Genomic DNA, 17,028 nt, shown 5'->3' with positions numbered 1-17,028 from the left:
TATCACTTTGTGAAATATATGTTCTATGCCCTTTTCTGTTAAATATTCTTGGTTATGATTAGGAGTCATGACCAGGAAGGCCAAGTTTCTATAGTTCTCTAACATCACATATCTATATATTTTTTTTCTGATCAAGATGAAGGCATTCCCACTCCTCTTCAGTCAAATCAATGGCTACATCCCTGAATGATAACAATTCCATTTCTTTGCTTTTGGGATTCTGTATGTTTGCCCCTGATATTTTTCAGCAGCTGTGAGGCACAGAAACCTGGGGCTTGTGTTCTAGGAGAAGAAGCATAGAAAAAGAGTCAACACTCTCTATTGCATTATTAAGCTTCATTTTCCTTTTCTGAGGGCAGAAAAAATGCTTTTAAAAAATTAAAAATTCAGTGACTTTGAAGTTTTTTCTCTCTTCAGAAAAATCTTCATTTTTAATAATTTTAATTTTTCATTCATCATTTTTTATCTTTCATTATTAAGAATTCTTTTTAAACTTAATTTGGGGGGGGATTGTTACTGAACCACATAACCAATGAGCCAGATTGCATCCTTTTTAAATTTTCTATTTGGAGACAGAAGTTCACTAAGTTACTTAAAACCTTACTAAATCCTAAGGCTTGTCTTGAACTTGTGAACCTTCTGCCTCACCCTCATAAGATGCTGGTTATTACAGGCATTTGAAACAGCATCCATATTTTTTAATCTTCTTTACACCAGGCATGGTGGTATACACCTGTAATTCCAGTGACTTGGAAGTCTGATATAGAAGTATTATAAGTTCAAGTTCAGCCTTCATAACTTAGTGAGAACTGGTCTCAAAATTTAAAAATAAATAAATAAAAATTTTTAAAAGGCTGGGTATTTGCTCAGTGTGAGAAAGCATGCCTAGCATTTGTGAGAACTTAATTTAAGTCTTAATACAATAAATAAAAACTTATTTTTCTGAACAGTAAATATTTTATTATTAAATATGTTGTTCTCCAAAAGAGTATAAGTAAACAATGTTTTTAAAAACCTTTACATAATGGAGTATATTATCATGAATGGCAATTCTTTTCATTCCACCTCACATGTGGAATATAATTTTGCTCTTAAACACTTAGAACATTTTTATTTATTTTTCTGTATGTAGCAAGAATCCTTATATTTTGTCTTATTAAGAAAAGTCATGATTTTGGGACTGTACATATGTTAACTGCATCTTCCTTCTTGCAAAATTGAATTCATACAGCTGTGTGTAGCCCAATATGTGAATCCAGATCTCAGTTCAGGGCCAATCACTGGACTAATCGACTGGCTCAACTGCTTTTGAGGTAAGGGTAAGTCCATTGGCAATATTCTTATAATCTATTATTTGTTTTTAGGACCATGTGGGTACTGTTTTCCTCTTTTTAAAAATATTTTTAATAAATAATTTCCAGAAACAAATAAATAATGACTGCAAATCTTCGATATGCCTCAGACTTATAGCATAAAAAAGTGAAAGATAAAAATAAAAGTTAAAAATAAAAATTTAAAAGTTAAAAGTTAAAAATAACCCAGGGTCATATTTATTTAGGTATATATAAAACAAGTGATGTAAAAATTGAAATTTCTAATAAATGGAGCTGAACTCAGATTTAAGCTTCATTATTCAATTTTACAAACAAAATGATGCAGTTGCTTAATATGTTCAATTTTGAAAAAAAAAATAATACTATCATTTTAACCAGGGCCCGCCAACATATTGGGCAAGCACCCCACCACTGAGCCAAATGTGCAAAGCCCAGATTTTTTAAAAACAAGTTCTCAATAATTTGTGCAAGCTGGCCTTGTACTGCTTGTCTCAGTACCTGAGATAACAGGCATGGGCCACCTTGCTCCTGCATAAATTTTAATTGTTGAGAGAAGCTTTCAAAGGTAAACAGTTTACTAGGATTTTATGTTGTTACCAAGGGTATATATAATTTATATAACATAAATTTTTGAACTGATGTATAAAAACTAAGAGAAGAAATCAGCTTTATCACCAAGAAGAAATAATAAAAACAAAATCAATTTTATAAATTGACAAAAAAGCTACATGTTAAATCTCAGTATAAAAAGCTACATGTCAAATAGCAAAAATGCAGGGCAGTGCAGAGAATGCACAAGAATCAGGGATAGTGAGGAGTTTTGCATAAATAAATTTTAAATTACTCTTTCTAAAATGTATAAATTGTTTTATACAGTTGTATAGAGAAGCTGAAAAGAGAGGAAATCTTCACATCATTCAAATTAATGACACCATTTCTTAGAAATGGAAATTTTATTTTGATACTAATATTTTTGATGCCTGAAGAGAGTTAAGGGCATAATTTCTGTAGCTAGCTATTTTGAAATAAAAATTAAATTCAAAGATATTGATCTTATATTTGACACAGTATGTAAATTTTCACATTTTCAACAATTTTCCATATCTGTGGCAAATAAATAATGAAATAAATGAATGACAAATAAATGAAAATAAATAAATAAATAACAAATACATAAAAAACTATTTGTTCTGCAGATTAACTCTTTATGCCCACAATTGTACTAGATGTTACAGCCAAAAACATCATTGCTGCTATAACTTCACAGTTTCCAGTAATGTCAGTTCTTCACAGAATGAGTTTTCTTAGAACTTTAGCTTCTTATTCTGTTTATATACAGGTCTACAGTTTTTTTCTTACTCTGTGTCTGAAAGATTCAACTGCCACATCTTCCTGTATTGAGAGTTGAGAAATGTGAATGTTGGATGTGATCTTCAAGGTGCCTCCTGGATCACTCCAACATCAGAATGCTTTCTTGCCTAGGGTTTTCAGACTTTTACCACGGGCAGATATTACTGGGAGATGGAAGTGGGAGACTCTTGGAACTGGGCTTTTGGAGTCTGTAATGATTATTGGGAAGGGAACAAAGATGACAAGATGGATGAGGTGAAGGTCTCTTCCTCTTTGGATGTGTTAAGGAGGGTTCCCATTACACTCTCTTTACCAACTCCCCACTTGTATTTCAATAAGCACTAAGGCCATTGGCTGAATAAGAGTATTCCTAGATTGTGAAGGTAGAACTGTGATCTCTACTAATGTTTCTTAAAGTTTTTTGATATACAGTATTTCTTCCTATTCTTTCTCTCCCCATATCAAAGCTTTTTTCTTCTGTAGTCACTTCTGACCAGACATACATAAGGACTGTGCCGCTAATACTATGGAAAATCCAATATCTAAAGAAGCCCTCTCCCTTGGGTCTTATGAAATATGTCAAACAGAATATATCTTTTTAAGTTTAGGTTACCTCAAATTTTGTAAAAATCTACTTAATCTGTTATTAATTGTGGTGATAATATTAAAATCACATAAAGTTTTGAAATTTATGCATTTTTAATTAATTTATTTTGGGAATATAATCACCTATGATACATGAAGTAGGACATATTTTCTGGTTTTATTTGTGAAATGTAACAAAATGAAGGAATAGATAATTTTTGATTTAATAAAGGTAAAATTCAATGTAAGAGAATGTGTCTCTTTCTTTTCTGTGTTGGTCCATTTTCTGTTCTTTTAATATAATACCTGAATCTGGGTAAATTATAAAGAAAAGATTCATTTATCTCACAGTTCTGAAAACAGGTAAGTTCTAGGTTATGATGCCTGAATTTTTGGTGAGGGTTTCATGCTGAATCTGCTCATAGCAGAGAAGCAGTAGGAGATATTGTCCAGTGAAGAAAGTCTGAACACATGTGTGACACCCTTCATAACAACCCACTTTCTAAAAAATGACTCATTTTCCAAGGGCCCAGAATTTACTCCTTCATTCAGGCTCAGTCCAAGGAGAAAGGCACTAATTCTTTTTAATGACTTAAAGATCTCATCTCAAAATACTACTGCTCTATGGAATAATATTTCAACTTGAGTTTTGTTGGGAAAAATCCACATTTAAACCATAGTACGATATAGCCACTCTGTCTATAATTCAGAGTCTGAGAGGTTGTATCTACTTGATTTCTTCCTTTGGGAAGAAATTTAGCAAATGTGAACATTTGAGGTCCCTGGAAATGAGGTGCTTCCCTCACCTATCACTCTGATAATCTGAGGAAGAAATAGGGCCTCCTTGACAGCCTAATGCCTTTGTAGCAGAGGAAATCTCAGGGCAGTGACTTCTATACATTTTTCTTTATAGCCCAGGATTCTTGTATTATAAACCAAAACTCATGCTTCCATACCATACCAACCAATATGTTATTTTTTGAAGTCTCATTGTTTTTACATCCTAAAATCATAATTAGTAACTATTGGACAAAATCATCTTTGATACTGATCTGTGTAAAAGGGAGGTTCCAGGAAAGTCTACCAAAGCTAGAAAGAATCAATAGAGGCTTCAGGGTGACAAATTTTCACTGCCACACAGAATGGGGTGTGGGGAATGTGGCCATCTTTGCTCTTGCAGTTCATGCTGTGTATGTGGCATTACTTAAGAAGTAGCCCCAAGGAAGAGTCCTGGGTCTCTTTTGGGAAAGCATGAGATTGATGTGACAAAAATAAAAACAAAATTATTTTTCTTTCTTTCTTTCTTTTTTTCTTTCTTTCTCTTTTATTAAACAAAAATGGAACGCAGGGACACTTTACCACTGAACCACATCTTCAGCCCTTTTAAATATTTTAATTAGAGGTAGAGTCTTTCTGTATTGCTTAGGGCCTCACTAAATTGCTGAGGCTTCATTTGGACTTCTGATACTCTTGCCTCAGCCTCAGGAACTGGGATTATAGGTGTGGGCCACCTCATCTGGTGAGGAAAACAAAATTTCTAAACTTAATCCCTCTCCACCTGGGAGAATAAAACTAAAGCAAAAGTCAGAAAGAAAAATGTTTATAAATGTTCAAAAACACATACTAAAAAAATGCATATGATGACACCCTCTTTCTGTTCTTAAAGGAGAAAAATAAAAGAACAAAACTGAAAATCTTTAGATATAATCTGAATTTGGGGATTCAATTTTTTTAAGTCAGTAACTGTGGGCAAGAGTGTGTCCCTGGCCTGGGGGGTGCCACTGTGGTGGATCCCTGGAGAAGGTTTTCAGTACTTTGAATAATCCCCTTTTGCCGCTTTTCCCTCCCCAAAAACCATCAATTTTTTTTTAAGTCCGTAACCCAGGGCAAGACTCTAAATGTTTGTTTATGAAGATTAGAGAAGGGATTACATCAAAATTTTCTACCTGAAAACTAATTACCCACACATCCAAACCACTCACACTAATCTAATCGCCCATGCTAATCTAATTACCTACACTAATTACCTAACACTGATTGGAAACACCCTAAATGCAATCAAGGAAGAAGTGGGTGTGGTCTTCAGGGACTCAATAAAAGTGCACTCCAGGAGACCAGCTCATTCTTCTCCTGAGTAGAGTTTGAAGCTCACCTGGCTGAATGACTTCAAAATCGATCCCCTTCACACCTTGAGTGCCTGATCCTGAAGCTTAATTCATAGTTTCAATTCTGCAGCAAGAACTGCTGAAACCACAGAGTAATTCTTAAGGTACGTATACAATTGCCACATGAGCTGTAGCTACTACTTTCCCAAACAAAATCAAATGTAATTTCATAGTTTAAACTTTTTTTCTTTTCTTTTTATTTATTTATTTATTTATTTATTTATTTATTGTACTGGAGACTGAATTCAGAGGCACTGGACCACTGAGCCACATCCCCATTTCTATTTTGGATTCTATTTAGAGACAGGGTCTTACTGAGTTGCTTAGAGCCTTGCTTTTGCTGAGGCTGGTGAGGAACTTGCACTGCTTCTGTCTCAGGTGTGTGCTACCATACCCAGTGCTCCTACATAGTTTATAAGCACTCTGAAACTATTTCTCAGATAATGTATAATTTTTTACCTGTAGATCCAAAAATATTTTTAGGAATATTTTATCTCTTCCATTCTTAGAAGTTCAACTATAGTAGAAATGAAAACCCAGATTTTTAGCTAAATAAAAACTGTAAAGAAGTCTTTGTTTTCTGGAGCAGATTAAGATAATCACATATTTTCACAGTATGAAAGGTGCTTGATAATATTTTAGACTTGTATAGAGAGCTACTCACTTAAATATTTGATTTATTTGCATTCTTTATTTACTCAGTTTGTTCTGTTTTGTCATGTACAAAAGCAAGTTTATTATTCCCTAGACAGTAGTGTTCTATTCAATGAGAATATGAGTAAAAATTGGTTCAGGTATTTATCTCTTTAAGGGTAGATGATTAAACCCTTATGGTTTTCTTCCCTCAGAATAATGGATTCAGAAATACCACAAGTGTTCCAGAAAGAACTCACTTGCTCTGTCTGCCTGAAGTACCTTATATACCCAGTCACCATAGGCTGTGGGCACAGCTTTTGTTGGCCCTGTTTCTTCGTTCCCTGGGGACAAGCCCAAATTCTTGCCTGTTGCCCTGTGTGCAGGGAGCCATCACAGCAGGGAGATGTCAAAAATAATATTCTTCTGAAGAATCTTACATCTATCGCAAGGCTGGCTCATCTCAGGCAATTCCTGAACTCTGAGAAAAATATATGTGTGACCCACCAGCAGACAAAGAAGATTTTCTGTGAGGAGAACAAGAACCTGCTCTGTTGGCTCTGCTGCAACCCTCAGGAGCACAGGACTCACAACCACCCTTCAGTGGAAAGGGCTGCTGAGGAATACCAGGTAAGTGACACCAGTGAGAGCACTGTGAAGGCTAAGAGATTACAAAAGAGCTGAGGATCTGGATGATGATGATGATTGCCCTACTCTTTTCTGTATGCTAGGTAATTTTATAAGCATCAAGGAAGAAGCTAAGAACCAAAGATGTAAGCAATAAATAAAATATGTAAGCATGCCTGACTTGGTGGAGCTTGATTCCACAGAGGTAGTGATAAAGGAGTTGGTCACTTTAATTTTAATTTTCATGGTTAAGGCATTAGAAACTGCTCATTTTGAAAAGAGTTACTGGCTACCAAAATGACAAGTGCAATACATTTCTATATAGCATGAATATTTACTAACACCAGGGAATAAATAAGATAAAAGGCTTTGGGGAATTAGCAGGGTAGAGCATCGGAAAACAAAATCTGAAGCCAATTGCCACACTATCTAAAAACTATTCATCTTTATCACTATCCCTAGGCACATGGCTACATTATGCACTTTTGCAGTCTGAAATCTCCTAAAATTCACAATCATCAATAGCAAAAGGAAAGCAATATGATTTTTTTTCTCACTAAAGTACTTATCTCTTTTTGTTTTATTCTCTATCATTGTGAGATTGAAACCAAATGTGTTTGCTTCTCTATTGTTTGAGTTTATATTTCTTTTACAGGAGAAGCTCCTAAAGCAAATAAGATCATTATGGGAAAAGATCCAAGTAAATCAAAGAAATATAAATGAAGAGAACAAAATAATCAGTCCATGGATTGTAAGTATGAGTCTATTTCCTTGAGACTCAGCTTGAAACAGACGTACTAGAAATCCATCCATTATTCACTATAGCATCATGGTGTAAGGATATTAGGTACATCCTTTCATGTGGCTTGGAATCCTAAAAGTAAAATTTGACTTTGTTGATCAAACAAATGACCAGGCAGTGTCATAGGGAGGTTTGAGATAAAAATTAATTTTCTAACCAGAGATCAGAATATTGCATATAGTGATTTATGTGACAGCTATAAATTCTAATCACTTGCATGTAGAAATTTATATTTCAAGGATAAATTGTCAATCAAAACCTTTTCTTAAGATATTTCAGGCATTCATGAAGCAGATAAAAGTGGTTGGAAGGAAGGATGGGTTTGGTTCCTTGCCATTGTTATAAAAACTAGGGAAAGAATGAAGATAAAAGAAGAGTGAATTTCTAATTTCTGAAATGTGGATGCATATAAAATTATGGCATATGTAACATACTGGTAAAAAGCCAATGGTCAAAGAGAGAGGTTTAAGTGGAGGAGGATAAAATCATACTGGAATTGTGATCTAGACAATCTATCTCTACAGTACTATGTGTATCTCAGGGAAGAGCTGATCAGGGCTGAGTACAGGAAACTACATCCAGTTCTTCATGAGGAAGAAAATCGACATCTAGACATTCTTAGAAAGGAAAGCAAAAGAATTTTAGAGGAACTCAAAAAAAGTGAAGCCAATATGGTTCAAAAGAAGAAAGACTTAAGAGAAATATATGAGGAGCTGGTGAAAATGTCCCATAAACCATATGTGGAGCTGCTCCAGGTAAGAACTGAGTTGTGCATGAAAGTATTTTATATGATTTGGTGTTCTCATTTTGACCACATTATTTGGTAGTTTTTATATTTCCTGCATCAATTATGGGGTTCTTTCCTCTTTGGATATAATCTACTTAAAGTTTACCTTCTATCCTGACTATAAATAAGCAAGATTTATGAAACTTTGTGAGTAGCTCTCCTAGAATTTTTTTTTAATTTTTCTGTTGTATCTTGCTTCTCTAAGATCCAGAAAAATAACAATTTATTCATGAACATTTCATTTTTTTGCCTGCCATTTGACAATATGCAGATGTATTCTCTTTCTTCTGTTTAAAAGTTCTGGAATTGGGGACAGTAAACACTGTATACTGATATCCTTCATTCTCACACTTTTTAGACCCTCTGGATTCTTATTTAATCACAAATTCAGAATCTTTAAATATGCTTTACTGGAACTGTCCTGAGAGATGAAAATGAATTCATAAGAAGCATTGATGTGATGATATTTGATGCTACATGATCTTTCCAAAAACAAAATACTATTCAGTTTCTTAAAAAAAAATAAGCCCTTTTTTGTTTTCTTTGCAGGACTTGGGAGACCTATTGCCCAGGTAAATTTTGACTTTAGTGTAAACTTGGATACCATTGAGAGCTATGAAAGTGTTTAAGTTGTTTCTAACAAAGTGAAGGCATAGTTTATGTAGAGAGTAATCAACTGTGTGTTCATGTGTTTGTTTGAATATGATTTCCTCTTCCCCTTTATGAGAAGTCAGCCTGAATTTCCCCTGTTGGTCGAGGGATATATGTCATCCTGGGCTGAATGTTGATGTTCATAAATGCAACCATGTATGATTTGACATTGTAAATCAGAAACATTGAGGTGCATGGGACAGTTTTTCCTAGTTAGCTAATGAGAGACATGGGTACCTCTGAGAAATGGGTTGTTAACTGGCAAATTAAGTAGGAAAGATTCCTAGAAACAGTCCCCTCTCATGTTCACAGAGGTACATTCATGAGAAAAAGGTTTCAAGAAACATTTTCAGCAGAATTGTTGTTTAGTTCCTTAAAAACTGTGATGTCATTTTTGTCACCAGAAGATTCATGTCCTCTTCCTACTTTCAGGAGTGAATCAGTGCAGCTGCACTTGCCTCAGCCTATAAAGCCAGCACTTCCTGCCCAGACCATCACTGGACTGATAGACAGGCTCAAGTGTTTCCAAGGTGAGTGTCAGCCCAGTGATGGGAGCATAGTGTAATGACTTTCAATAATGATTTTCTATGGGAAACCTTTCCATTTATTAACCTTTAATTTACCCAAAGGGAATGGTCTGCCAATTGGTATTTATAATTATATTTAGTAATCTTATCACCATGATTAAATAAGGAAAAAAATAACCGATCACTGGTAAAATAATAAATGTGATTTGGGCTATACATACAAAACCATTTCAATCAATAAGACAATTATAAATTAGTTCAGTATGTTCCCATTTTAAATTAAGTGCACTGAGTGATGAAGGTTATTTAAACATTACCCTTAAAATGTCTTAGAAATTGAATGTGTGATATGTATTTTATTAAAAATATATATAAATATAATATACTAAATGCATTAAATTTAATATAATAGCATGTATGAACAAACATAAAATAACTGAATGCACAGAGCAATATTTCACAAGCATCAAGAAAAGACAAGTTGGTATATGATGAAGCAGTTTTTAGATTTCCATGGTAGAACTAACTATGAACCATAGCAAGGAATTATTGCTTTGTATTGAATGGGGATGCAGACCTCCAATTTCTCAGATGAAATGAAAAGTAACAAGCTGGAAGTAAACATGCCCACACTTTTATTACAGTGTCCATATATTTATCAGTGTTTTCATTGTGATTGGACTATTTTTTATTCTGCAGTATTCTAGAAACCTGTGAGTGCAATGCACTTCAGCCACAATTACCCCTCTTCTTCTGCCACCCCCTCCCCTCCCACATTAAGTCTCAGGTAGACCTTCTCATCTAACAGCAATTTAAAAGTTGGTTTTGATTTGAATATTCTCTTCATTCTACAGTGGAAATATCCTTTGAAAATACAGTGTCCAGTGATAACCTCAAGCTATTTGATGATGTGAGAAGTTTGAGATTTGGGCACGTCCTTCCAGACTTATCTTTGAATTCTGATGGAATTAAATATTTTGCTGCATGGGGAACAGAGAGTTTCAACTCTGGGAAACTGTACTGGGAATTAGATATGAAGGACCCTTTGAACTGGGCTGTAGGAGTCTGTAAGGATTCCTGGATAAGAAGGAATGGCACAGTGATTGAATCCGAAGATGTGTTTCTTCTCCTTTTTGTCAAGGAAGATGATGACCATAGTCTCTTGACAACCTCCCCAATGCTTTCTCACTATATAGAGAAGCCTCAGGGCCGAGTTGGTGTGTTCCTTGATTTTGAGAGTGAAAGTGTGAGTTTTGTGAACGTTGCCAAGAGTTCTCTTATATGGCGGTACCCTTCAGGCTCTTTGAATTTCCCAGTCAGGCCTTTTGTTCACACTGGCCACAAGTGAACAGGGATAAGTCAGGAACTCTATGCCTGGGGAATTTACATTTCAGGAAGCTCTTCCTAGTTGAAGTTTACAATACTGTACTTTAGTGCTTTTTAAGTAATTTGTACTTGATCCAGACATGGTGGCACATGCCTATTAATTCACAAATAATTTGGTTAATTTGGGAGTCTAATGTAGAAGGACTTCAAGTTTGAGGCCAGCCTGGGCAACTTGGCAAGACCCTGTCTCAAAATAATTAAAAATAATAATAAAAAGAAGAAGAAGAAAAAAAAAATCCTGGGAATGTAGTTCTTTGGTAGAATACCCCTGGGTTTAATACCCAATGAAAAAATAAAAATGGCATTTTGTTGAATATAACTGTCTTTTTAAATATAAAGACAGTGTAAATTACCAAATTGTGTTGACTCAATTTTTTTTTCTTTTAATGATGGTCATCTTTTGTGGAACATAAAATGATTGGCAAACTATGTGTTCCAGATGCACTACATGCTGTGACTGCTTACATGTTTTGTGAATTTGTCATATTTAAGGTTGCATAATTTTATGATTTAAGCTGAATGACATTTTTAGGATGGATTTTTATATCATTCTCTGCAATAAACATTATTTTGTTGTTTTCATCTTTGTATTGATCTAAGAAAATATAATGTATTTTTCTTTGGGAAATAAAAACAAATGAAGTTCTTTCTCACACTCAGTACAAGGACTCATTTTTCACTGAAGCCAGTAAACTTGGACCTTCCTCTTTCCCTTATATTTCCTAAACTATTTTAAAGGAGTTTTATGTTAACAGCAAAACTGAGAGGAAATTAAAAAAAAATTACATGTATTAACTGCCCCCTCTTTCTAAATACAAGTGTGTAGCTTCACTGGTTTCCAAAATCCCTAGTCAGAATGATACATTTGTTAAAACCAATGAACTTATTTTAATACACAGACTATGTGGATATCACATATTTTAATATCATATAATGAGGAAAGAAGTTTTTTGTGTTCTTTCTTTCTAAAAATATATCTCTAGTCTGTGTATGAGAAAAATAGCTGGAAACCAAAACTGAAGATCATTTTACAAAAGACCTATGTAGTATTCCTTAAAATTGTGAAGGTCATGAAAAGTAAGAAAAGAAGCTCTTTCAACTCAAACCAAAGGAGATGTGAGAGTGAATTCAATGATCCATTCTAGGTTGGATCGTGGAATAGAACATAGGATGTTCATATAGAAGCTGGTGAGATCTCAAAATGTCTCACTTCAGTTTGTGATAACCTCCCAAAGTAGGCTTCCTATTTTTGCAAATTGTGCCATGGAAATGTATGATCATTTTAGGGGAGAAACAAACTGGGCATGGAAATACAAAGTAAGTCATTCCATCACATTTTTAACATCTCTTTAAATATAAAATATTTTCAAGTTAAATTTGAAAAGTTTTAGGACAAATATCTATATGTCCATGCTCCATGACATGCTTATGTTGTGAACAAGGCAAGTTTTAGAGGAACATATGGTGTAATTAAGTTTTTGAAAAATGTTCACTTACACTGATGCTTCATCCATGAAATTTGGTCAGTGGCTGAAGTGTGAATCCCTGTGCAGTACTGAGCCTCTGAATATGTAGAGCTTGGACAACATTCCTTCTGAGTTCTGCTGTTTGTCCTATTTCTCAGTTGCAATAGCAGTTGTGGTTGTCAGTTTAAATGAAACATTTTATGCTTGAACTTGATGGTACTTTGTGACAATTTGATGACAGACATTGATGAAAACACACTTTCACACCTTGCTCCTTAAAGTGAAATCCTTAGAGGAATGATTGTGCCCATGGTGGCCTGACAAATATAAAACTTGGTCAATGCTCTTTAAGGAAAGAGAAACAATTTAATGTATCTAAAATTTCATATTGAATTATCTTTAGGGACTAATAGGCCATACAGTGTTATGGGTCTGAATAGTTGATATGAAGTAATGAGTGCTATCACTGCTCAGAAATGGATGAATCCAACTGTAGCCATATGTAAATGGAAAAATGGCAATGGCTTGAATGATAAGAGTTTTTTCATTCATGGTAACAAACATACTTCTCCAGGGCAGAACTTGGATAGTGGCCAGGGATGGGTGTGTAGGATGGAAGAGAACATATGGGAATTCAATTTTCTACTCAATTTCCTGTGGATGAAAAATTGCTCTAAAAATAAATGTGTTATTAAAAATATTAAGAGGCCCAACTGCTGTACATGGTGAATTTTTTTAAGTAGTGTCATTTTGTGGTTTCTCAAAAGATGAATAATATTTACATTTTACATACACAATGAATATTTGAATATAAAAGACCAGATTCTATGATTCTAAATAAACCATTTGTGAAAAGTATGGCTACAATCTCTTGATTAAAGTTTAGAAAAATGAATTTAAGAACAAGCTTATATATTATTCTGTATTTCAGAGATCAAAAACTATTTTCTTAAAGAATCCAAATAAAATTATGGGGATCAAAATAGGTGCAAATGTAGGACCCCATAATCATCAACTGTGCTTTGAGTGTTAGTTTCACAGGGGAAACGTTCCACAGAGTAACAATCAAGGCAAAATCTTGGATATTTGTACTGCTGGTTTATCTTATTTGTTCAAGGAGTAATCTAGTTTCAGTTATACTAGATCCAAAAATTTTATCCTTTTAGTTATATTTCTCTTTTTTTTCATTTTTCCTACTAGCCTGTATAATGCACATGATATATGATCATGCACTTCAATTATCAGTGTCAGTTACTATTTTTCTTATTACTTTGAGTCTCAGAAGTCTCTTAGCCTTGATATCTCCACTTTGGGTGCTGAGTGTAGTAATTGGAGGCACATAAAATAAAATGAAGACAATTAGGATTTGGACTCTCCCAGTGTGACCCTCCATGTATATTAGGAATGTGATCTAGGCCTGCCATAAAAAATTCACAGAGTAGGTGCCTTTAAACAATTTATTTTCATACCTCTGGAGGCCAGAAGTCTGAATGCAAGTGATTAAAAAGGTCAAACACCCTCCAAAGGCTGTGTGGGGAAATCCTTTCTTGTCCTTTCCATTCTGCTGGCTTCTTGATTACTTTGGTTTGTGTCTTTAGAATTCTATGCATTTCAGACAGGTGTAGTGGCGCATATCTGTAATCCCAGCTACCTTTGAGGCTGAGGCAAGAGAATCACAAGTTTGAGGTCAATGTTGGGCAGGCCCCGAGTGGCAGTAGTTAGGCTCTCTGGTCAAGACTTCTAGTGAGTTATGTTTTCAGTATGTAGCCAAGGTCTGGAATATCCTGATTCTGCATATGCACTCAAGGTCATAAACATTTGCTTCTGAACATGCACCCACTTATATAATTTATTGAAAATGTTTTTCTTTGCATTGCCTCAAAAAAAAAATGGCATATGAAGTCACTCAGGGTCTTGATGGAACTGGCTGGGGTAAATGGAACTGGTATTTAAACCTGGGGACTCCTGCCACCTCTAAATAAAGTATATCTGTTATCCCACGTGAGTCTTTCATCTTCTTCCACAACCCAGCATCCAGAACAATTTTCCCAGTTTCTGAGCTTCCACCCCACAGCCAGCCTCAGAAACTAGGCAACTCCCTTAGTTCTGAAAGCTAAAGTTGAAAATCATGGTGCTGACTGGGTTGCCTCTCGCTGGCAGCTTTGAAGAATTCCTGTACTATGCCTCTTTCCTGGTTCCTGGTGGCCAATGGCAAGCTTGGCTCTCATTGGATTATGGCAGCATTTCTCATTTCTCAGTCTCTACCTCTCTTCAAATGGCTCTCCTCTGTCAATGTCTCAAATATTCTTTCTCTTAGAAGGACACTAATCATTGAATGTAGGTACCACCATAAATCCTGGGTGATCTTATCTTGAGGTCTTTAAATAAATTACATTGCAAAGCTCATATTTCCAAATAAGTTCACATTTACAACTACCAGGTCCCAGGTCCCAGATCTCTCTAGGAGACAATGTTTAACCCATTATAGTTTATAAAAATTCCTGACATCAAAACACCACATAACAGTAAAAACAAAAATACAAATGTATTTCCATTTCTCTACATACCATTGGAACTTTTAAAATTGGGGATGAGAAGTCCGTGGGTTTTTTTTTGTTTGTCTGTTTCAGAATAGGAAAATATCTCCGTACTTCCTGCACACTGTGCAAGCACTCTTCAACCCTCTCTTTTAGGCTTTTCACTGATGAGGATTATAGGTATTTTCATCCGAACTTGGCACTCTGGCCTCCTGTCATGGTCAGCTTCTTGTGTGTACAACAGCTTGCCTATCAGTTAATTCCAAGGTAGCAATATCAATCCACAGACTAAGGTTTACTCTGTAAACTTTCTGCAATTCCACAGCCTGTCTCTCACACTGTTTCTTCAGGTGGTGTGAGATGTGATGCCAGCTCTATTACGGAATCAATCCCTCAGGGGTACCTGTTGCAGATACTTACTCAAATACAAATCCTGATAGAACTTCTGGTGTCCTGAGATCAAGGATGTGGTTGACTGGTAGAGCACTTGCCTGGCACAAATGGGGTAGTGGGTTTGATTTTCAGCACCAGCAAATCAAACAAACAAACAAATAAAGAAATAAATAAAAAAACTTGTGGTGTCATTTCATGTGTAGCCTCTTTGGCTATCCCTGCAATTTCATCTTCTTGAAAAAAATAATAGTTTCTGGATATCTCATTTTTTCCACATTTCCTAAATCTTGTTCTGATTGGTTCAGTGCCTCTTGGGGGAAATTAGGTTTCTTGGAGTATTGAACTACATTGGATAGTCTGCACTTGGTTGGTAAGTTTTCTCTCAAAGTACTGTTTCTCCTGGAAATCTTGAATTTACTTTAGTTTCATTTGCTCTGAACCCTCCTCCCTGGGATTTTGGTCATGTCCAAGTTGCTTAGTTCACAGTTCTGGGAAATAATTATTCCTGAGTTGCTTTGAGAAGTTCAAGTTTCTGGCTTTTTTTCCTAGCATTAACATGTTTCTTGGATTCTAAGACCAATTCTTTCAGAGTAGTGTTTTTTCAACTCTTGAGAATCTCTAACAATGTAAGTTTGTATATTTCCCCAGAAAAACTTAAAGAGCTACAATTGCCCAGTTGGGTTCTGTTACTGTGAAGTGATGGCTGTCATTGGTGTGAGGTTATTCTACATGCATTCAAACAACCTGAAAATGTCCTCTTCCAACCAGGAGTCTTGGCAATTTGGAGATTCTATTAAGGTCTCTGGGCTTGAGGCATGTGTGCACTTAGCAGGAGCTTTGTTAAGATAGGCCTTCTCTATCAAGATTCAGCAAATGTTAAACATGATAGTACACACCTGCAATTCCAGTGACTCCAGAGCCTGAAACAGGAGAATTGCAAGTTCAAGGACAGCTTCAGCAACATAGTGAGGTACTAATGAGAACCTGTCTCAAACTAAAAAATAAAATTTGCTTGTGACGTTCCTCAGTGGTTAAGTACTCCTGTGTTCAAGTTCCAGTAAAAGAAGAAGAAGGAGGAGGAGGAGGAGGAAGAGGAGGAGGAGGAGGAGGAAGAGGAGGAGGAGGAGGAGGAGGAGGAGGAGGAGGAGGAGGAGGAGGAGGAGGAAAGACTCAGTATATTGTATCCATAAAGTTGGCAGATTGGAGGGAGGCTGAATTCCTTGTAGTTCCATGACTCAAGATTCTAGCTTTTTTTTTTTTTTTTAAAAAAAAGGTTTTCTATGAGACTGCTGCTTGCCAGTCATCAGCTAGTGCCTGAAGGTCCAGTGTCAGTGTTCCTGCAGTTTTGGTTACATGATATGCCTCTGGTGACACTGGCCAGGATCTGGAGGGTCAGTGTTGATGTGCCTGCAGGTTTGCTTGTATGTGAGGTTTTGTGCTGGGTGTGCTAGTGGCTGCCATCTTGCTGCATTTTTGCATGGTCACTCCTTGGTGTGAGTGCATCCCTGGTAGTCTCTCTGTTTGCAAGCTGGAATGGCATTGAGACCTTGGGACTGCTGTGTGGAAGAGCTTGGGGAATCTGAAGATCAGATCCATCAGATTGTGAAGGGGTGTCAGTGGGGGCTCGTCTCAGAGATGTATGTTTGGTTCAACCTACAGAAATCAATAAACATAATTCATTATATCAATAGATTTAAATACAAGAATCATGTGACCATATCAATAGATACAGAAAAAGCATTTACAAAACACAGTAACCCTTCATGTTGAAAACTCGAGAAAAAC

At 35.6% G+C, this 17,028-nt stretch overlaps 1 protein-coding gene across 1 annotated transcript; it reads left to right on the top strand.

Annotated features, from left to right (window-relative positions):
• Positions 1-6,286: 6,286 nt before the first annotated feature.
• Positions 6,287-10,809, top strand: LOC114081352 (tripartite motif-containing protein 43-like). Its single transcript, XM_071618765.1, has 6 exons — positions 6,287-6,697; positions 7,350-7,445; positions 8,021-8,251; positions 8,833-8,855; positions 9,367-9,464; positions 10,316-10,809. Exons 1-6 carry the CDS (start codon positions 6,287-6,289, stop codon positions 10,807-10,809), a joined length of 1,353 nt encoding a protein of 450 aa, XP_071474866.1.
• The last annotated feature ends 6,219 nt before the right edge of the window (positions 10,810-17,028 follow it).

This window comes from Marmota flaviventris, chromosome 10 (genome assembly GCF_047511675.1).
Source record: "Marmota flaviventris isolate mMarFla1 chromosome 10, mMarFla1.hap1, whole genome shotgun sequence".
Lineage (NCBI taxonomy): Eukaryota > Metazoa > Chordata > Mammalia > Rodentia > Sciuridae > Marmota > Marmota flaviventris.
The sequence above is the reverse complement of the archived record's forward strand: the minus strand, read 5'-3'. Positions and strand labels throughout refer to the sequence as shown.

Coding starts and splice junctions, on each gene's coding strand:
- LOC114081352 (XM_071618765.1), top strand. CDS start 6,287: ATGGATTCAGAAATACCACAAGTGTTCCAGAAAGAACTCACTTGCTCT. Junction 6,698..7,349: donor GGGCTGCTGAGGAATACCAG/GTAAGTGACACC, acceptor TTTCTTTTACAG/GAGAAGCTCCTAAAGCAAAT. Junction 8,252..8,832: donor CATATGTGGAGCTGCTCCAG/GTAAGAACTGAG, acceptor TTTTCTTTGCAG/GACTTGGGAGACCTATTGCC.